The 22,840-nt window shown below is 41.8% G+C and overlaps 1 protein-coding gene across 5 annotated transcripts in view; it reads right to left on the bottom strand.

Moving 5' to 3' along the window:
• Positions 1–22,840, bottom strand: part of LOC311233266 (arf-GAP domain and FG repeat-containing protein 1-like) — a 103,913-nt gene that overhangs the window by 37,217 nt on the left and 43,856 nt on the right. For all 5 annotated transcript variants that reach the window (XM_084320201.1, XM_084320202.1, XM_084320203.1 and 2 more), the window contains 4 exons: positions 22,448–22,541; positions 16,764–16,879; positions 5,601–5,760; positions 1,577–1,739 (listed from right to left, as the gene is read on the bottom strand). In XM_084320201.1, the coding sequence (XP_084176327.1) occupies positions 1,577–1,739; positions 5,601–5,760; positions 16,764–16,879; positions 22,448–22,541 (533 nt within the window). The remainder of the gene's footprint in view (positions 1–1,576; positions 1,740–5,600; positions 5,761–16,763; positions 16,880–22,447; positions 22,542–22,840) is intronic.

Raw genomic sequence — 22,840 nt, 5'->3', positions numbered from 1 at the left:
ATGGCACACATACCAGAGGCTAAAATCCAGAAGAGGATTTCACCCATCTAATGAACACACTATGAACCAATTGCATGCTTTCGCAGAGGACAAGAAGCCTTCCGTCGACTCCTTCAGACATTAACACTTCCAGCGCCAACAGCAGAGGGCGCTGATGGCCCTTCAGCGCCAGTGCTTTATCCAATGTAGGATAGGATTTATTTGCGAGTGCTTAAAATATATCAAATATAATAGCAATAGATCTAAATAACACGGTGATCGTCAGTGAGTTGCTTCCAGTCAACATGCACAAAACAGATAATTTTTTCATACATACATTTCCGTTTTATACCGTGATGAATATGAATATTATTTCTAGAGCGTTCTGTCTCATCTCAATAAACTCCAGCAAATCGAGCTTCAATGTATTTCGTTAGAAATCGTGCCATTTGTCGCTTGATTTATTAATCGTTTTCAAATAAATGCTAGATTATCGATATTATATGTGTCATCATGGGCGAACATAAGCGGGGTCTGAAAAATCGCTTCTCTGGTCGGCGCAAACCTCGCACGCACACGCACACACCGATGGCGGTGAAAGGAACATCTGATTAACCCAAGATTCGTAACATAAAGTCCTCACCTCACATCTGATGTAGTGCAAAAAGATGAATCCAATTCCTGGTCGCCATTCCAAATATTGATCGCGTTTATTGATCCAACGTTGTATGTCCAAAACACACAATCCACGCTGCTCCGAGTGTCCCCAGTCAATGTGTTATAACGATACTGCATGCCCGAGAAGGAAAACCTGGACCGGACTTCTTAGATTGATGCACAGCCCCAGCCAGAGGGATTCCAATGATGTGCAATACCATCCGGGAGACGTTAGGCGGAGGTATTTGCCCTTTGCTAGCTCAGACCCATTCCCAATGATAACGTCAGGCTGGATGGATGAAAAATGTATGGATATAGCGAATAAAAGAAATATCGATTAAAACCAGGGATTTCTCAGGTTTGGCGCCCAGAGCATGGCGAGTTAACCCGACTTATCTCGGGTTTGGCCTCCAAAGAGTTGGTACCCCCCACAGCCCAAATGTAATGATACATTTTTTTTTTTTCATAGTCGACTAATAGTCGACTATCGGCACATTTTGGCGACTACAAGTCGACTATACAAATCCTTAGTCGGGGACAGCCCTACTGACCATATTGAGGGTGGAAGCACACTACAGGATTTTGACCTGATTTAGGCATATATTCCAGCTTGTCCCACACAAATGTAGTAGCTTTTCTCTGGGCGTGCCAGCGTCTGGGAAGCAGAGGTAAGGCTGAGACAACAACTTCACCACTTAAATAGCTGCAGAAAAAAAGCAGCATGCGCATGTTCCACCAGAAAAAAGGAGAAGCGCTGAATCCTGACTGACACAGTAGGTGCAGTTTACTGCAGTTGTCGAGTACAACAAGGGATCGTGTCGGGAAAACAAACGACAATACTTCCAACACGCCATCCCCTGGAATGTATTTGATTTGGGTACTTCACAGTCAAATAATCGTTCATTCATCTGCTCAATCATTCAATCAATCAATCACTTACTGGGGTGGCTGTTGAAATGTGCAAAGTTAGCAAAGTTGGCCCCGGCCCCGGCGTTCTGACCGGGCGGAGTGGCGAAGATGTCTCCGCCCAGGTCGCTGAGGAGGTCGAACTTCTTGTCGTGGAACGGCTGCTGGTGGGCTTGAACTCTGCTCACCACCGGAGACTGGAGGGGAGAGGAAGCAAAACCATTAACCCTTTCCTTTTCATTACTATGCTATACTTGCCAGGACTACGTTGAGTTGTAGAATGAATTCATAATGAAACACAAGATACTTGTGCCCTAATGATAAGGATAAGTGCTCAATGAAGAAACCCAATCCCACTGCCAAAAGAAAGTCTAACTATGGAACTACGCACTATGGATGTATTACATGGGGCGACAGTGGGGAGGTAGAGCAGTCGTCTGGTAATCCGGAGATTCCCGCTCCTCCCGGGCAGTGTGTCAAAGTGTCCTTGAGCAAGACACTTAACCCCTAATTGCTCCTGATGAGCAGGTTAAGATAAGATAAGAAAGGGGCGGTAGGGTGGCGTATCGGAGATTGCGCTCGTCACCAATGCAAGAGGCTGCGGTCTCGACTCCCGGAGTCAGCATTGCCTGCGGCTTGGGCCGATCGTCATACTAACTCGTTTGGCTGAGTTAGCCCCGCGTTACACTTCACCAATGAGAGTCCTCGCTGCCAGGTCAAAAGAGAGCCGCTGGCTGTCTCCGCATGTGTCGGAGGAAGCATGTGGTAGACTTCAGGGTTCCCTTGTACCGACCAGTAGGGGGAACATGCGCACAACGACCAGGTAGGGGAGGGGGGGAATTGGCATAACGACTAAATTGGGATGAGAGGAAAAGCATAGAAAATCAGGCGGAGAAAAAAATTTAAAATAAAAGATAAGATAAGATATTCCTTTATTGATCCCCTTGGGGAAATTCAGGCATCATAGCAGCATGGGGGATGGGGGGTACAGGTAGTAAAAACAACACAAGCAGTGTAAACAAATAAGTCAATATAATTTACTATCTAACTAACTGAAATATACAGTATTCACAGTATAACATAAAGTGCAGTATGCATAAGGTAGTGTTATAATTTACTATCTAACTAACTGAAAGAAATATACAGTATTCACAGTATCACAGTATTCACATAAGGTGCAGTATGCATACGGTAGTGTTATTGTCCTTTTTAGGTTCCTATTAGTTCTAGTTGGATGTCTGGCAGCAGTCCCTGCACACTGTTATGGAGCCTGATGGCCGCTGGTATGAAGGACTGTCCGAGGCGGTTAGTTGAGTGTCGGGGGGGGTTTGAGTCTGTGGCTGAATGTGCTTCTCATCTTGACTAGGTCGTCGTAGAGGGGGTGGGAGGGATTCTCCAGGATAGCAGCCAGCTTCCTTCTCATCCCCCTCTCTGCCATCACATCTAGTCTGACCAGCTCGACTCCCACCACGGAGCTAGCCTTCCTCACCAGCTTGTTGAGTTTGTTGGTGTCCCTCGAGTTGGTGTAGCCTCCCCAGCATGCCACAGCACAGGATGCTGGCCACTACAGACTGGTAAAATGACTGCAGCAGTCTATTGCAAACATTGAAGGACCTGAGTCTCCTCAGGAAGAACAGCCTGCTCTGTCCCTTCCTGTAGAGGGCCTCTGTGTTGTCCGACCAGTCCAGTTTATTGTTCAGGTGTACCCCAAGGAACCTTGCATGGTTGCCTCCGTCGTCGATGTGTGAATGTGTGAGTGAATGGGTAAAATATGAGGAACAAATTGTAAAGCGCTTTGGATAAAACCTGCTATATAAATGCACCATTTACATGGCCCATAATGGTCCCTAAACAGCATTCAGGGTTCCCACAGACATTGCGAAATGAAATTCAAAGACTTTCAAGTACTTTTCCAAGCACTATTTTTCATTTTAAAAGAGCATTTAAAAAGGATACAATTCACTTTAAATGCTGTTTTTTTATAGAAAAAATTATCAGATCCAATATTTATGGCTTAAAACCAATTTCTGACAATTAGTTCCATTTACATTTAGTCATTTAGCTGACGCTTTTATCCACAGCGACATACAAGTTCTGTACGACAAGTCATCAGGAAGGGCACAACTCTATCAGCTGAGTAACATTGTTCATCCAAGTGTTGAGTGCTACAGTGTAGTGTAGGGCTGCACGATTTTGGGAAATATCTAATTGCGATTTTTCGGACAGATATTGCGATTGCGATAAAATTTGCGATTATAATAAAAGAAAATTAAGCAGCCCCACAGAGGTTTATTGTAAAATGCGGCTTGCATCTGGCCTAAGCGGTTGGTCTTTTCGGGACACAGAGCCTGAAAATGTTTCTTTTTACCTGGGAATCGATACCGGTACCCAACGGTACCTTTTTTTCTGTACTTTACTCTCCCTCTCTGAAGTCTAAACTTCTCAACACACAATCTAAAACCCCTTACCTCCCTCTCCCAAATCGATCTTGTATCTCAATGGGACTTCCTGGTTAAAATTATTTTTTTTAATTTCTCTATACCAGAAATCGTATGGCATGGGTGCCTGCTTCGGTGTCTATGTAGGCCTGCTTGTGTGTGTTTGTTTGTTTGGGGGGGGGGGGGGGGGGATTTTATATTTTATCTTGAGGGTTTTTAGGCAATTCTCCTACACATCCCTTGTGGATTATATTGTATTATATATGTAACTGTTTTTATATGTGTAAATAAACAAACAAACAAACAAACAAACAAACAAACAAATAACAAGTGTCTTGATTCAGAATTTTTTTATCATGGATGAACAACTTTCAATGCGAATGGTTGATTTGACTTTTTAAGCACCTTGTTAAAAAATGGGCTGTTTTCAAGGAATTCCAGGCCTTGACTTTTTTTTGTCAAAAATCTAGCACTTTAACACATTGAGTGCCACGCCCCTTCCGGGAAATGACCACTTCCGTGCCACCCATTAACCCCATGTAAACGTAGTTGTAGTTTGTAGAACTAAACCTATATTTTACAGTATCGCTATGGGTCTAATAATGCCCTCGAGTCTCATTGAGCTGCTTCTGGTCAACGTGCAAAAAACAGATTATTTTTTCATCCCTACATTTCCATTTTATATCGTTTTGAATATGAACATAGTCTGGCCGCTTCTGAGCAATTCCAGGGAAAAGACACGAAAACTGCGTTTTTGTGTAATTCAATAAACACGTTGTCATTTTTTGCCTGATTATGGGATCTTCCTGAAATCAACGCTAGATCATCACTATTATCCTTTGTCGCGCACGCATGCAATGTGGCTGGTCCTCACTTTAAAACAGTGTATGTATTCTGTGCTAGCCCGACACGGCAGACCCATGAGCCGTATGCAAGCTAGCTCTCGACTGGGTCTGAAAGCAAGCTAGCTCTCCACTGGGTCTGAAAGCAAGCTAGCTCTCCACTGGGTCTGAAAGCAAGCTAGCTCTCCACTGGGTCTGAAAGCAAGCTAGCTCTCCACTGGGTCTGAAAGCAAGCTAGCTCTCCACTGGGTCTGAAAGCAAGCTAGCTCTCCACTGGGTCTGAAAGCGGCACAATGAGGAATAATAGCTCGTCGGTTGTCAATGGTCACCAATAAAAGTCTGTTTGATTTACTGAGGTGTCTCGTCTCTCATCCCGCAGTGACTTCGTGACGCTGTGATTACTTACAAAAGACAATCTCTCCATGTATCTGTGTTACCAAGGCAACAGGCTGTCAGTGTGCACTGAGACAGGGGCTTTTATACTCACGTTTAGAGTAGCCGGCATACGCAAGCTTTGTTTGTATCTGGGACATCGGTTAGTTACAAAATCGGTTTTCTCCCCTATACTTTACTGTTATCACAGTGCCAGGAATTAATTGTGGGATGAGAGACAAGACACCGCCACAGTCATTCCAAATTACTTTATTTAACAACGCTTTTCGCCGGGTAAGCTATTTGTTTATTTCTCAGCCACTCTCAGACCCAATGGAGAGCTAGCTTGGCTACGTTCTAGGGGTCTGACATGTAACTGCATGCGTGTGTCTGGTGTGTTCCTCACCTGGTTAGGCGGGGTGTTCTTGTTGAGGTGCAGGGAGGGGGCCGACTCCCCCAGCAGGGATTTGAGTGGCCGGACCTCCGGAGTGCTGCTGGTGCTGCTGTTTGAGGAGCCGGAGATGGAGGCCTGGACCGACGCCTTGGCCTGCTCTGGAGGGACGTACCTGGGAGACACAGGTCATGTTCAGAGCCATCAAACGGGGTTTGCCCTGGCAACTTCCTTAGTGCTCTCCTCCTTAGTGTGTGTGTGTGTGTGTGTGTGTTTATTGTTTATTTTATGGATCCCCATTGTCAATTGACAGTATAAACCTTCCCTTCAATATGCCATAAAGAAAGAATTTTTTCATCAATACGTTCCCGTTTTATAGCGTCGTGAATATGAACTATATACCGCAATGGTCTGGGGTAATTCCTGCAAAGCTAGTTATAGGGCGCTAAGCTAATAACATTAAATCGATTGCCGTTTCGGCCCTACACAAGCTAGAGTTAAAAATCTAAATGCATATGATCGGTATCATGTTCCACCATGAATGCATGAAAGGGGGGGGGGGGGAGGCGGGGGAAGTCGTTTCTGATTATTGATTACCAATAACGGCATTCATTATTGCAACATCATACGCTGACCGGGTGGATGGATGGCTATGAGAACAAGGCCCGATCAGACTGAAATTGACGTCAAATCGCTCTTACCTGTGGCCGGTTGGATTCCAAAAAGAATTTCCCAGTTATTTAATCGCCATCTGGTAGATCAATATGTCCATCGAGTGATGCTATATTCCTGCATACTGAATTTGGCGTCGCAAAAATTCCAGGCGATCAGGTGAAGTCCTCGCTTCAGGCTAACAGAAAAGCTAACCCGGAGCGAAAAAAAAGTGACACCCGGTCAGCAACAGGGGAAACTGCATTCTCGAGACAGCGCCAATACCAGGATCTGGCCGGTACTGCACTTTCGGAGTCCCGATATGCCGTTTCCAGCCAAAATACAGCTCTGTGACATTGAGTAGGATATTAAAATGGAATAAAAGCAAAACAGAGTTTACCACATATATATACACGTGGTTGGCCTTCAAAGGATGGCGCCGAATCACGTATATATACGTGGTTGGCCGCGAATCGGTTAAGAGCATCTCTCTCTTTCATACACTTTCTTAATTCATCATCAAGCCAGGGGGCTTTAGTTTTCCTTACAGTACATTTTTTGATTGGTGCATGTGTATCACAAATATTATTAAACAATTTCAAGAAAATGTATAATGCAGCCTCTGTATCGCTTTCTTCAAGAACCAACTCCCAATTCTCGTTTTTCACATCCTCAATGAACTTACAAAATGTTTTATACATTCTTTTATTGATAATCTTGGGCCCACTTTTGGGCACCTTCGCTTTAAACAACGTTGCAATAAAATTATGGTCGCTAAAACCTACAGAAGCCGAGATAGCTTTCGAGTATTTTTCAGGGGCATTTGTGAAGAAATTATCAATACATTTAGATGCAATTAAACCTTCACTATTCACATGAATTCTTGTTGGTAGGTTCACAATCTGAGACAAGTTACATACAGCTACATCATTCAGTCTTCTTTTCAAAGAGCAGTTATCAGAAAAGTCTATATTCATATCAGCAGCCAATAGCTAATCAGAATCACTTTCTGAAGCATATTGCATATTTTATCCAAATACTCCATACTGGAACTAGGTGGCCTATCATGTGCTAGACAGCACCGGTACAGATGGGCTCCGTCAATTTAACAAACAATTAACTAACATAACTAACTAAAACTCGGCAAAAGTGCACAAACTAGACATGTCATCGCCCGGCAGACTCGCGAGTATATCTCAACAAGACGGCGCGAGTGGTAGAGGAGGAAAATGGAGACAAAAATCTCAATTCCCCGGGAGAGAAGTAGCTGAAGCTAACCCAGATGAAGCTGAAATTAGCTTGGATGCTAAAATGATACTGGCGGAGATGGGGAAATTGAGAGATGAAAACAAGGAAGGACACAGACTAGAGCGTCACTGACGAAGCTGGAACTAGCGATGCAAGAGATGAAAGGTCAAATTAAAGACCTTGAGAAGAGAACAGATGAAACGGAGCAACGTATTAACGATGTGGAGGACAAGGACGGGGGGTACAGGAGGGCAATTAAATACCTGATGCATAGAGACATGTAACTGACCGCTAGATGTGAAGACCTACAAAATAGGTCAAGACGAAATAATCTGAGAATATACCAGATACCAGAGGGAAGCGAGGGAGGAGACGTGAAGGCATTTCTGAAAGAAATGTTTAGAGCAACCATACCATCGATGCCTGAGATTGAATTGCAGATAGAGAGAGCCCATAGAGCCCTAGCAACAAAACAAAGAGACCCAGCTGCCGCGCCCGAGATCTCTAGTGGTAAAGTTTGTGGACTACTCTGTGAAGGAAATGATCATAAAACAAGCATGGAGTCAGAAACAGGTCATGCATGAGGGAAAGCAAATATACTTTGAGTCTTTGACCATGACTACTCCCAGGAACTACAGAGGAAGAGGACACGGGTACGTGTCGTAATTAAGCAGCTGAGGCAGAAGAACATAAGGCCAGATGCATGTACCCGGCACAACTAAAGATCTTCACGGACTCAGGGGTAAAGATGTACACTACTCTGACGGAGGCTGCTCAGACGCTTCAGAAGTTTGATATCCAAGTGCGAGTAGATGAACGAGAGCGGATGGAAAAAGAGATGTCCCACAGTGAATGGAACAGCACAGGGGAGAGGAGAGGTGGAACCCCAGAGGGACTGTCAAGCAGAGATGTGACGGCACTCTTCGGAGGACCTGAGACTGAATGATTTCAACACACGCCGAGGTGTACTGTACTATACTCAAGGTAAAGAAACTGACGTTAGGATGACAAAGAAATTAATATAATGGACGGAACGGAACCCAGGTACGGGCGGGATTGTACTCTCATTAGGGCAGCGACAGCTCCAGGACCTGGATGACAGCGGTGCCGACATTGTGTGTGTGAGTCCCACGGAGGACCATCACCACCCTCCGCCCAAGAGACAACGGAACTGGTTTAAACTGATTAAAAAGAAATAAAAAAAGATCTAGATAGATGGGATTTACTACCCCTGTCCTTTTTTGGCAGGATAGAGTCAGACTCAGTGAGGATGAATATCCTACCAAGACTACTCTTCCTATTCCAATCCATCCCTATACGAGTAACACAATCCACATTTAAGATGTTGGAAAAACTGATTTATCTGACAAAAAAAGAGGGCAAGAATACGACTAAAAATATATTGATGTCAACAAAAGAGAGAGGTGGCCTGGGCTTACCCAACCTGAGACTGTATTACTGGGCTGCTCAGCTTCGAGCAGTGGTGGCCTGGATGGTAAAGGATATGGAAACCGGCTGGGTCTCTATTGAGCAAAACTCCATACCAGGAATATCAATATCCACCCTCCCATTTATGAGTAAAAAATTTGAGTAACTAATATATGGATCAAACATACACTGAAAATCTGGAACACAGTTCAAAAACACATAAAAGGTACCGTAGCTTTGTCAAGGGCTATGCCCATAGTAGGAAACAGAGTTTCTCCCATCTATGTGGGATAACACATACAAAAGGTGGGCTGATAAGGGATTAATTACAATTGACCGACTATTTGATGGGAATACATTTAAATCTTTCTCACAACTACAAAACAGATTTTCTCTACCATCAAGTGACTTATACAGATATTTACAAATTAGAAATGATGTCACTAAACACACAGATTGGGATACTATTAAGAAAGAACCAACCAATATAGAATTCCATTTTATACGACTGTGTGAACGCCCGATATTGACAAGAAAACAAATATCCCTTATGTACCCAAATCTAAGGCTAGACATGTCTGATGACACTCTACATATTAAAGAAAAATGGGAACTAGAGATGAATACAATATTGCAGGGGTTCCCAAAGTGGGGGTCGCCAGATGATTAAAAAAAATTAAAGAAATCAAAAAAAAAAAAAAATTGCAGTCAGGCGGCAGGCCACTGAACTTAGAAGCAGGCCAGGCCGCATGAATACTTTACCCAAGGCAGTTGTCCTTCCACGTTCGGTTTGCGCGCCCTGATTGGCCTCTCAGCGCCCAATCGCCTATCTACTCTGCTAACGTAACGTCATTAGTTTCCAACGGAGAGGAGAGAAAGACCTCGGCTCACAAGCAGCTCAAACTACCTGTTGGAATAAATCAATTGATTGATGTTTAACTTGTCCCTGTGTGTGTCCAGTCATTTCGACTAGCAAACGTTGTATTTAACGTTACCTCAGGATACCACTGTATTGTATTTAGTTGGTTAGCTATGTAGCTAATGTGGATAGCATTTTGAATAGCATCAATGCTAGCTGGCTGGCTACAGCTTTATTTACTAAATTATAGAGGCTTTTTAATCGTCAAGGTAAGAGAGGATGTCCTGATCAACTGAAGGCATAATGGAACAATAACTATAAGAACTAATAATGCTATGGAACAATATGTGCTTGGGTTTTCAGAAAAAGGCCAGCTATGTGACGCTAATCTCTCTAGTTAGTATCGTGTATTGCATCAAGTGTAAGCACAGCAGAGCCCCGCTCCGCTTCAGACAGAGAGCACAGCGCATAGTAGTATATTGAGCGAGTAGTGCGGCGATAGTAGGGTTAACGCGATTGGGCGCTGAGAGGCCAATCAGGGCGCGCAAACCGAACGCAGAAGGACAACTGCCTTGGGTAAAGTATTCACGCGGCCAGCGTAGTGTTTCTAGTTGCAGCAGCGCAATAGTTAGATAACCTAGGTGGGGAACAACCAGGAGATCACTGCAACTCACACAAGTTTGATCTCAAGTGACTACCTGGTAAAATAAAGGTTAAATAAAATAAAAATCTCTCTCTCTCTCTCTCTCTCTCACACACACACAAAGGGAGCCGCATGTGATTGGTGGACCCTTACAAAAAACTGTTGTTGCTAATCATTGACACATGCTAGCCTGTAATAATCCCCCCAGAAAAATCTACTTTGCATTTGATATATTGCAAATATATGCCATCACACACACTGGCATTTAAAGGGTTAGAATTATAAAATGAATATGTGGTGTTATGATCAGGGCTGAAGTTGAATAAAAGATTGTATTTTTTTTTAAATCTGACATTACAAAAAAACTGAAAATCCATCAAAATCAGTGTTGTTGCTAATCATACTATGCTAGCCTGTTTTTTAACAATAATTTGTGATGCCATCACAAACACTGGCATTTAAAGGGTACAAATAAAAAAAATCCTGCACCAGAATGCAGGAAATAAAGTCTTTGTAACAAAACATTTCCTGGTGGGGGACTTAAAAAGTGGCCTGACTGGGGCTATATTTCGCACTATATTTCCTGGCCTGAATGATTTCCCCAGTCCGGCCCTGGTTAAAAGCCTCCAATGCTTATTAGTGTGTGTGCGTTTGAACGTTTGCATGTTTCAACCATACATTTCCATTTATATATATAAAAAAAAAAAATTATATTTATTTATTGTAAAAAAAAAATTGTTTTATTCCTATAATAGTGGGGGTCGCGGCTCTCTGACACCGTTATTTGGGGGTCGCGGCCTGACAAGTTTGGGAACCCCTGCAATAGTGGAGGATGAGGATTGGGAGGCCATGTGTTCTAACTGCCACAGGGGGATTGGAAGCCAGTTATGGAAAGAATTTGATTGGAAGGTCAAAATGAGATTATTCAGAACTCCATTGACAGCATGTGTCTTCAAAAAAGACTCTACCAACAAATGCTGGAGGGAATGTGCCATGTGGTATGGTTGGGGATCATACGCACATATTCTGGGACTGCCCAAAAAATACAGACGTTTTGGAAGGATATAAAAGAAGAAATAGAGAAACATATTGGAAACGGACATCCCCATGGACCCAATGTTGTTTCCGTTAGAAATACAGAGTGAACGAGTGTTGGACACGGATCAGTACTATATACTACACATCTTATTGATGATTGCAAAAAAAATTATTACTATTAACTGGATGAAACCTGAGCCGCCTACGACTGCTCAATGGAAACAGAAAGTTAAACATGTACATATGATGGAACACATGACAGCCCAGCTACAGCTGAAGATGCCTCTCTTTGAGAGGAGATGGAGGTCAATTACTAGCTATCTTGGGTAGGCTTGGGACACACTGCTTTGAGACAGGATGGAGGGAAATGTACATGTGTGTATTATGGGTAAGTATATACAGAGAGGGAAATGTGTAGGTATATTTGTGTAGGCGGGAATGTTTTGGAGGAGGAACCCAATCTCAAGGCTAGTTATTTGTAAATGTTTATTTTTTTTGTCTGTACTGTCATTTGTACTGTACTGTACAGTCATTGTATTGCGGTTGGCAATAAAGTGCAAAAAGAAAATAACAACATCATATCAAAATTGGCTTTAAATGTGGTAGATGTACCTGAAGGTGTGCCACTCGATTATGGCAAAGATCCTCCATACATTTTAATGACAGAAATCTATTACAAATCAATTCTCTGCTCATTTTATGCCAGTCTATAAAATGATGCCAATTTTGTGTCTACATTACTGCTGTGAAGCACTTTGGGCTGCAATTCTTGTATGTAAGGTGCTAGACAAATAAAGTTTATTATTATTTCTGTCATCTTTTACAAGTTACCCAAGACGTTTCAAAATAACTGGATAAATGCGCTGTGGCTCCCTCCTACCTCTCAACACGAGCTAAAACTACTGTTTGGGCTTGGGGGCAGAGCGCACCACTGTGAAGGAAGGGTGTGCTGCATTTACACAAGACAAAATGAGAGCAACACGGCATGTGGCACAATAATAGTTTTATCTCGATTATATTGTTGTCATGAATCTCGTTGGAAGCCGAAATCTGAATTGAAATTCCCAGCCCTAGTGGGATGGGGGTTAAATTAACTAATTGTATCTCTATTGCCCAAGTCTTTCTTAAAACAAGATTCATAATATCAATGGGACTACCCGATTAAATAAAGATAAAATTAAAACAAACAAACAAAAACACTGGTGAGACAAGGAATATGTCAAGATTATCGGTCACAAAACAGGACACAAATACATTGGAATGTTGCAATATTTGAACTACTGTAGCTGAGGTGCCCTTGATTGACCTGTTAAGACTTCAATTTTTTTTTTTTTTTGCACTACCTATCTTTGTGAAAGTGGCCTATCAGCTCTGGTCCAGCTGAAGACAGAGCAGAAGAACAGATTGGACATTGAGCATGACCTCAGAGTTGCTTTGAGACTCATGTCAGGACCAAACAACATCCCCAGTTATCCCATTAGTTCCCCCAAACTTACTGTCGGTCTGTTATGTTAAGCTAAGAAGTCTTCAGCTGGCTGGACCAGAGCTGAGAAGCCACCTTCACAAAGATAGGTAGTGCAAAAAAATAATAAAATAAAAATAAAAAAGATAATAATTTTTTATTTTAATTTTTTTAATGACTAATTGACGCAACTATTCCTCGTCGACGATTTTTTATAATCGACATCATCGATTATGTCGACTAATCGTTGCAGCCCTACTTGTGGGTCGCATGTCACAGGATGCTAGTTCCCATCTGTCATCTTGTCACAACACATCCATGAAAATGAGATCTCACATCGCACACACACGCAGATGAACACAATTATCCACAGATTCAGACGTACCGGTATTCGACAACAAAGGCTTGCAGCTGAAGCGGATCGACTTGTGTGACCTACATTCTGTGCATTGAAACTAGGGTATGGGGTGCCTCGCTGGAGGCCAACTTCAGTGAGCTGCCTTCAAGGCATTCCAAGTTGGTTGGAGGAAGAAAGAAAAGACAAAAGACAGAGCTACACATGACTACAGTACACAAAGCTAAGAGATTGTTCAAATCCTCTCCCAGCAAGCCTCGTGGTAAGTACAAATATTTTGCGGTGGCGCGAATGCATACAAAGTCAATTGAATGAATATGCGACTAGGAGGCGAACAGATGCCATTTCGCTCGTATCTGCAGGTTTCAACACATTTTATTTAAGACTCTTTAAGATATTCTTTTCACGACCATTACTAGCAACAACAACACATAGCAACACATAGCGACACTGCACTTGCGCGCCAATTTCAATTATTGCGCGTTCCATACAAGCTCTCGCCAGATGGACCAAGCTCCCGGTAGCCCCGCAAAAAACAATGACATTTCATATACTTAATATTATTTAATCTCCGGCCACACCATAAATTGAATACCTGTGCAAATGAAATTTAAGAAATTGTAATACCCTTTAACTCTTTAATTGCCAAGCCCGAGATAAGTCGGGTTAACTCGGCATGGGTTGGCTGCCAGACCCGAGATATCTCGGGTTTTGGTAGTTTATTCTTTTATTCAATATTTGTATTCATCCAGGGACCTTGGTGTTACCATAGGGCAGGGGTGGCCAACCAGTCAGAGACTAAGAGCCACAAAAATTACTGTGGTACGACAAAGAGCCACACCATATACCAGCGTTTCTCAACCTTTTTTTTCAGTCACGGCACCCTTCATGTGTTTATAGGTCTCACCCTCTGGCCTCTGAAGTTGCTAATGTCTTTTTTATTTGGGCCTCACAGGGTTAAAAGTACCCTGTGAGACCCACGGTTGCAAAATTACAAAATCACTTTTAGCCATTTAAAAAAATAATGTTTATTTAAAAAATGTTAAAGGGGAACTATTTTACTATTTCTTTCACTATTTGGGCACTTTTACACAATTCCTGTGAGTCTATGGAACACCTAGGTTTTTTTCAAAAAAAAATGCATTGTTTTGTATTTCTAATCAAGTACTCAAAAACCGCATTTTTCTACCTCAAGATCTTAAGCCGTTTTGAGGCTGGGCTCCAACCACTGTGTGGCCTGGTGCCAACTGCCACATTATTATGCAGCTGAGAAATCTCTGACATCACAGATATGCACATTTTGAGATGACTCAGTTCAGTGAGGGTGAATATTGTGAGAGGAGAATTGGAAGAATGCGCCAATATGAGAATTAGAGACATAGATCCTATTAATATAAGTCCACATAGCTAAGAAACAATGGTAAACACTGAAAAAGGCCATTTATAAGATAGTTCCCCTTTAAGCACATGTATAGTCAATTGGTCCTGTTGTTCAGCCTCACAATGCTATTTGATAGTAAATGTGTTTATATGTCCCACCCTCTGGCCTCTGAAGTTGCCAATGTCTTTTTAATTTGGGCCTCACAGGGTTAACCTCTTAAGCCCGAGATATACAGTAAAAGTGTATATTTTCAGCATTACATTTGTTTACCAATTATTTTAACTGTTATTAGTGAAATATAAGATTATAGAAATCTCAGGGCATTGAGTCGGAAACCGGCGCATATTGACAGGAGGAAGTGGCACATCCAAAAGTGAGTGTAGTCTTTTGAAGGAAGAGACTCAGGGCTTTCAAATTACTTTCAAAAAACTACCCTACCCAGCTCACACCAGCCCCTGTCAATCATCTGACTTCTGGATTTACTTTTTTATTTCTCTTATTTTTTGGGATTATCTCCCACAAACCTGAACGTTATTGCCATAAAACAGAACACAGTTAGTTTCTCTACCTTTCTGTGAACGTCTTGCAAAAAACGGTGTTGCAATATGATGAAAAATGGTGGAGAAATTTACATTATAAAAAAGATGGCAGAATTCAGTACTGTATCTACAAAACCTTCTGTTTAATCATCTTCCCTTATTCATTTGCTTAGATTTTTCAGGTCTGGTCAATTTTAGCATGGTGTTATTCACAGTCAAAGATACATTTTTGTTTAAATAGAATTGATATTCTCCTTTGGTTCATTATAATTGACTCAAGCCTAGTAACAGACACTATTTCTGACACTGATCCATAATGTCCCTAGATTCAGATACCAAGAACATGCAAATGGACCATTTAAAAAAAAAATAAATGTTTATTCTACGTCCATGGAATGAGTGACATAAAAAAAAAAGTTAAAAAAAAGAAAAAAAAAATATATATTTTTTTTATGGGTGGAAGAGCCGCACATTGACGGGCAAAGAGCCGCATGCGGCTCGCGAGCCGCGGGTTGGCCACCCCTGCCATAGGGAATGAGTCTGAGATCGCCAAAGTGCAATACCGGCCGCATCCAGCTAGACGGGGGTATCGAGCACCCTTTGAAACCTTATATCTTGGCCTGTGCAACGGTCAAATGTCACCGGGCGCAATTTTCTGGGTCGGGCCAGTCGAGCGGTTCTCCCGGTTCCATTGAAGCACGTAAAATATCCCGATCCATATGTTGTGGTGGGTTATGCCGTGGACCAAATGGACATCGGATGTACCAGATGACGATCAAACAATTGGAATATTATTTTTGGAATACTCCCAATCACAGGTAAGAATGATCTGACGTCAATTTTAGCTTGATCGTGCAATGCTTTTATACTGATTGGGCTGATAAACGTTTTTACTGTTCAATACAAATGCCGTTACTGGCAATGAAATAATCAGAAACAACCCCCCCGCCCCCTTTCATGCATTCATGATGGAACATAATACCCATTATATAGATTTGATTTATCCTTCTAATAAATTTCAAATTTGGGAATAGTAGCATTGTCCAGGCAAGAAACGGCAACATTTATAGTAGGATTCACGTATGAGGCTATAACACAACCTTTTATTACCCCAGACCACTCTAAAACCATACTTATATTCACCACGGTATAACACGGGAACGTATGGATTAAAAAATGTATTCTTTTTCACATACTGAACGATAGATAGTTGATGTCAAATGGGCCATAGTATTGTATCCATAGCTATAATATAGAATACAGTTATAGCTCTAAAAACAAGGTGACGCACTCCTATCTTTTAAAGCGTGGCATTGCTACGACGGGCCCCGTCTAATAGCTGGCAGTCAATGAGTTAATGTCTTAAATTGAGAATTATGAATTTAATAGAATTTTTAAGACATTCTAATACCTCGCAGATACTGTTGTAAACGATGCCACTGTCGAGACAAAGCGCACTAGCATGTCTTCACACCGGTTTTGCCAGTTATCGACTGTTAAAACTGACACGATGAAAGAAAGACAATATTTCCTTTGGCGTCGTATTCCAAACGTACAGTAGGACGGACTCTCACCATCTCTTCTTCTCATATTTCTCTTGAAGGAACTCCTTGACCTTCTGAGGTTCTCTGAAGTCCGGTATCGAGGTGGTTCTGTCGTCGTAGAGGCCTAGCCACATCTGTTTGCAGAGCTAAAAGAAAAAAGAGACATGGGAACGTGTTAGTAGAAGTAGAGAGAAGTTACAGGTAGATGACTGAGCTGATGATGACAGTTCATCATCTTCAAAGAGGGAAAGATAAACACCAGACTTTTGTGACTAGAAACGGAGAGAGCAGCCCAGCGTGGCACGTTGTAGAACAAAGCGCAGAGTCAGACGGTCTTTGATTTTTAACAGGTAGGGAACTCTGTACTTTTAAGGGTACCTACCGACCTAATTACACCGGTACTACAGAGTGCCGATTCACGCTAGATCAATCTGTACCACATTTTGGTACCTTTACATGTTTAGTATAAGAGTGTAATATACTAGACAAAAGGGAGCCTTTTCCACAAATATATATTACTGTCCCATCTCTTGGGTCTTTGGAAAGACCAGACAAGGTCAGAGTTTGATCATATTTACTGAGGATGGCCAGATAATGTTGATATTTAAATATTTAAAAACATAATCATGCTATTTATTTTGTGTGGTGTGCTCACTCTCACGCACACACACACTCTTTATTTATGTCCACATAAAGACAATGGACAAGGACACAAATATTATCAGTGCACTTGTACATTGTGGGTTATGATACATTCGTGCCCAAATTGACAATGGCAACCAAAGTTACACACACACATGGATGATGAACCTGACAATCAACACACAGCTCATGGATACAGATAGCAGCGTCTTCTCCAAATTGCGCAGCTGCCAATAATTGCTGACACTGAGCAATATCTTGCTAATTGTTTGGCTCTTGTCTTCGGAAGACCGGCCATCTGAAGGCCTCTAACACCCAACTTATGAACATGACCCGGGCTTCCAAATATGAAGACTAAAAGTTTACAGTTGTAGCCGAGTTGTGATATGGTATGCTCTAACAGTTGATACTTTAACATTTTGGTTGTAAAGGCTTCCTCTAGACCAGGGGTCAGCAACCTTTACTATCAAAAGAGCCACTTTTCCCCCGTCCCACAAAATAAAATGCTCAGGGAGCCGCACAACCTATTTACCCTTAACATAACGTTTTATATATCCCCAAGCATACCCCACATTTAGCATAAAACGCCTGTACCCAAAGTAATTTGCGATTTATTATACTTTATACTTATAGCACAGTTTGTTGCATTAATGGGATTATAAAGCAACAAAAAGATTTTTTTTGACTTTTTATTGCTGTTTTTACCTGTTATAACAAAGGAAAACCTCAAACTCTTATGAAGAGGAGAAGAAATACTGGCTGTGTAGACCTATTTTTAAATAAAACACAGAAGAGGAGACAAAACACTGGTGTCTGTAGACCGACTTTGAAATAAAACCCTGACCTATTCAGGTATATTTGAGTCCTTCCCTTATTTGTGGAACATTTATAAAATAAAAAGTAGTCCACTTTGAAAAGAGACTACCATGTGTAGACCTACTTTGAAATAAAACAGAAAATGAGAAAAAACACTGGCATCTGTAGACCTACTTTGAAATAAAACCCTGAACTATGCAGCTCTATTAGAGTTCTTCCCTTATTTGTAGAAAATCTATAAAATAAAAACAAAAGTTAATTTTTCATTGTTCGCAAATTTCGCACCACATATCAGGCATACAGGTAAGCCTTTTGTTGACTAAATATCTTAGTTGATGAAATATTTTTTAATTTCAGTGTCACAGACAGTATGACATAGATCTCCAAAATAAGAAAAAAAAAGAGCTGCATGCAGCCTCGGAGCCGCAGGTTGCCGACCCCTGCTCTAGACTGTAGTCAAACGTGCAGCCAACTTCTAGGATGAGAGCCTCTCTGTTATTCTCATCAACAACAACAACATCGGGGGTGTTTGCTGAAATATCAGAACAGTGAATTGTCCCTACACAGATTGAACATATATGGCTTCACACACTGGTGTGCTTATACAGCTTATATGTTGCAGGTGACCCGAGTGTGGAACTGACACTGTCTGCAATCAGATCCACGATCCTATCATGCCTATAAATGTAGAGCCCTTTGTATGCATGACAGGCAGCCATTGAGTATGTGAGACATGGTTTCTGTTGTCTGTTCGTGACCATGGTGTATGCAGTGTGGGCTATGGCTGCCAGGGAACCAGATGGAAAGGTTGAGCTTCGATGGTAAAACCTGTAGCCTAGATTTTAAAGTGAAAATGATGATGCTCTCATGATCAATAGCTAAAAAAAATTAAACTGCGTGCGAGACAGAGTGGTCAGCGGCAGGGAGACAGGCAAGCTTCCCTTGCAGTTTAAGCTCAGTCCAGTGTTGACGTTGGCGTTGTTGTTGTGCCGACATGAGATGGCCACGGGCATTGGTAAGTGGCAGTTCATGCCACGTTCCACAGATGTCAATGGTGGCCTTCACGGAGATGGTAGGGTCAGAGATGATCTCCTCAGAAACATTAACAGCGCGTGCACGCACACACACACAGGCTTATAGCAGACTTAATGATTTTAGAATATTTCAGCTAATGAAATTAAATGTTTATTATCATCAATTATCCAGTTAGTTTTTATATTGTAAAGTTTGGCTACTTAAAAAAAAATCTAAGAAGGTTGGGTTGAATGTGTGCAAAATTATCCTCTGAATTCTAGAACATTTCACCAAAAAGTCTGGATGCATGTTACAGACTCTCTCCTCTCAGAAGTCCCCCTCGAGTCCCTTCTTGATCAACAGTTAACAATCTGCACGTATGACACAGAGGAACTGAACTGTGCCATCATCATCATCACCACCTGAAAGCCATTTCCGTGTCAAATGGTGTATGAAATAGAACAATGCTAACTGGAGGAGCAGACGCTATTAAAAGCTGAAGCAAAGTGGCGACTGGAGGGCAGACTCAAGGTTGGAGATGATGCAGAAATACTCCAAGGTTGCTACTGTATATTGACGCTGCTGCTGTCAGCTTTAGTTTTTTTCACTTCACACAGATACAAAACCATCCTGGAGGGCACCTCACACAGATACAAAACCATCCTCAAGGGCACCTCACACAGATACAAAACCATCCTGGAGGGCACCTCACACAGATACAAAACCATCCTGGAGGGCACCTCACACAGATACAAAACCATCCTCAAGGGCACCTCACACTAGGGCTGCAACGATTAGTCGACATAATCGACGATGTCGATCATAAAAACTCGTTGACGCAGAGATTTTGCGTCGATAAGTCATAAAAAATAAATAACTTGCACTACCTATCTTTGTGAAAGTGGCTTCTCAGCTCTGGTCCAGCTGAAGACAAAGCAGAGGAACAGATTGGACATTGAGCATGACCTCAGAGTTGCTTTGTCTACCATCACCCCAGACTCCCAGGTTGGGTCGTTGAGTGTTACCTCGATTCAAAATCCAACATGACAGATTAAAGTGTGTGTGTGTGTGTGTGTGTGTGTGTGTGTGTGTGTGTGTGTGTGTGTGTGTGTGTGTGTGTGTGTGTGTGTGTGTGTGTGTGTGTGTGTGTGTTGTGTGCGAGCGCATGCGTCAGAACTAGCTAAATGAAGACCTGCGTCGGCAGACATGTGAAAGGTGTGAGAGAGAGCTTTAGTTCTCGTAGCACCATCTCTGACCAGACTGGCTGTATGCAGCACACCCACCCTATTCTCAACACATACACACACATATTACACAGTCTATAAATCCCTCTTTACAAGATTAGGGAAACATCTTAGGAATGCCACCCAAACCCAAAGAACCAGGCAAAGGTGAGACAGGAGAGAACACAAAGTGCTGAATTCAATTATTTAGGACTTTGTTTTCAAGTAATATTGTTTTTAAATGTCTTTTGTTTTTCCTTTTATATATAAAATCATCAATTATGGTCAACCAATTTTCTTCAGTGAAAAGCTAATAAACTTGAATAAACTAGTGGACAACTTTAAATGTCAAAGTAAAAAAGAAATATATATATATATAATAGGGATGGGCATCGATTTTCAAATATTAAAATAGTTGTTAAATTATAAAAAATCTAATCGTGTATAAGAGTATCGTTTGGTCTCAAAAAACATATTTTCCCTTGTTTCTACCAGCAATAACACTGTGTAATGTATCGAGAGGGGACCCTATTAACACTTTCTATGCCACTCACGAGTTTTCTTGGAATTATTAATATCTCGTTGAAAGCCACTCACGAGATTTTTTTTTTTTTTTTTTTTTTTTAGCGATCTGAAATCATATTGCATCACACGAGCCTACCCTAGTCTACCCGAGCGCCGCCGGCGATCAGATGTGGAAAAAAGCACCCCCTATCGTCTCCCAGATGACATAAGGGATTTTGGAATGGACTCAATGAAAATGGATGGGGGAAAAAATCCTGTACTCCACATTTTCCAGTCCACTGATGCAGCCGGGGTTATCAGAGTTCATTCTGGAGCCTCTGAGCCCCGCGGAATCATGTGTTCTACTGTATCACGTTGGATCTATACACTTATCGATTTTTTCGAATGGTGATCAGGAATTGGAATATACCAGTTGGATACCATCTGATGTCAGGTAAGGAATCTATGTTATCAGTGTTAGGATAATCAGACTCATTTTGATGAAGATATAAGCTGTTTTGTGAAATGTCCTCTATCGGTTTCACTGTAGAAATCCAAGAGGAAATGAACACGGCGAATGGGCGTGCGTGTACGTATAATATTGATCATCTAGCATTTATTTGAAAACGATTCATAAATAGGCCGACAAATATCAACGTACTGGAATATTCCAGTAAAAGACTATTATCATAGAATGGCCCAGAATGGACTGTTTTTTACCTCAAAACGGGTGCTTTTCAAAATGCTCTCAAACGGAAATGAAGCGATAAAAAACCAATCTCCCTTGACAGCACTGACTGGAAAAGGATTCTTTGATAAGCGACGGGCAGATTAGACACATAGCCATAATTTAAAACATAGATTAGGCGATATTAACGATAACATTGGCGCCGATGGTGGCATTCAAGCGCTAACTCTGGCGCCACCTCGTGGCACTGAAAGTGTTAACTGTTACACCACTGAACTGCATGCTGGGTATAGCTCGCAACATAACAGCAGGGAGAACAGAAAAGAAAGATGAAGAAAGAGAGACTGGAGAATAGATGTTACATGGTAGCAACGTTTTGCACGTTTGCCATGTTGTTTCTCTAAAGCTCACGCAGCTGCAGATTTTCTTTTAGGCAGTGTTATTTACATAGATTCCAATGAGCAGATGACTAATTGATTCCCATACATTTCAAAACATGAAACAGCAGTTAAAATAAGTGGTGCAAGTTCTTGAAGTGGTATTTTTATGGTATGGTTGTAACATCAACCAAGATGGTGGCCACTGGCCAAATGTGAATAAGGCTACTGCACAGTCCACCTTCCTTTAGTATTTAAGCAGCTTCAGTACTGTGAAGAAAGAGGAAAGACAAGAGAGCGATAGAGAGAGAGCGAGATGAGTGACAGCTCAGCAGGAGCCAAATTCCAATCCGTGCAGTTAAAAGTACAAGTTCCCGGGACAGTGCACGTTGTCCACTCAACCACTGTGTCACAAGCCTGCCTCACATGGCAGACGGTCGCCATGCCTACCTCGTTGCCATGTTTCTGTAGGAACTCGATTTCCTGTAGCGTGAAGGTTGTCATAGAGATGGACTTCACTCTGTGGGGTGGGTTTAGTCCACGCCTGGGAGGGAGGGAAGGGGAGAGGGAGAGAGAAAGAGATAAAAACAGAAAGGGGGGTTAACAGGGGTTAATTAAATTTCAACACATCACACATTAGAAGTCTCATACTGAGACACTTAATTAGACAAACTGACTTATTGCTGGGTGAATCTGGGACAGGCAGCAGGTTAGCAACAGACAGAAAGACAAGAGGAAAAGCCGGAAGACACCAGGGGCCTCGGTTATAAAAACGTTCAATTACTTTACTGTACGATTGTTAAAAAGAATATCTTTAAAATAAACAAGATTAAAATTACATCT

This window comes from Notolepis coatsorum (assembly GCF_963971535.1).
Source record: "Notolepis coatsorum genome assembly, chromosome: 1".
NCBI lineage: Eukaryota > Metazoa > Chordata > Actinopteri > Aulopiformes > Paralepididae > Notolepis > Notolepis coatsorum.
This window is presented reverse-complemented; position numbering and strand designations above follow the sequence as displayed.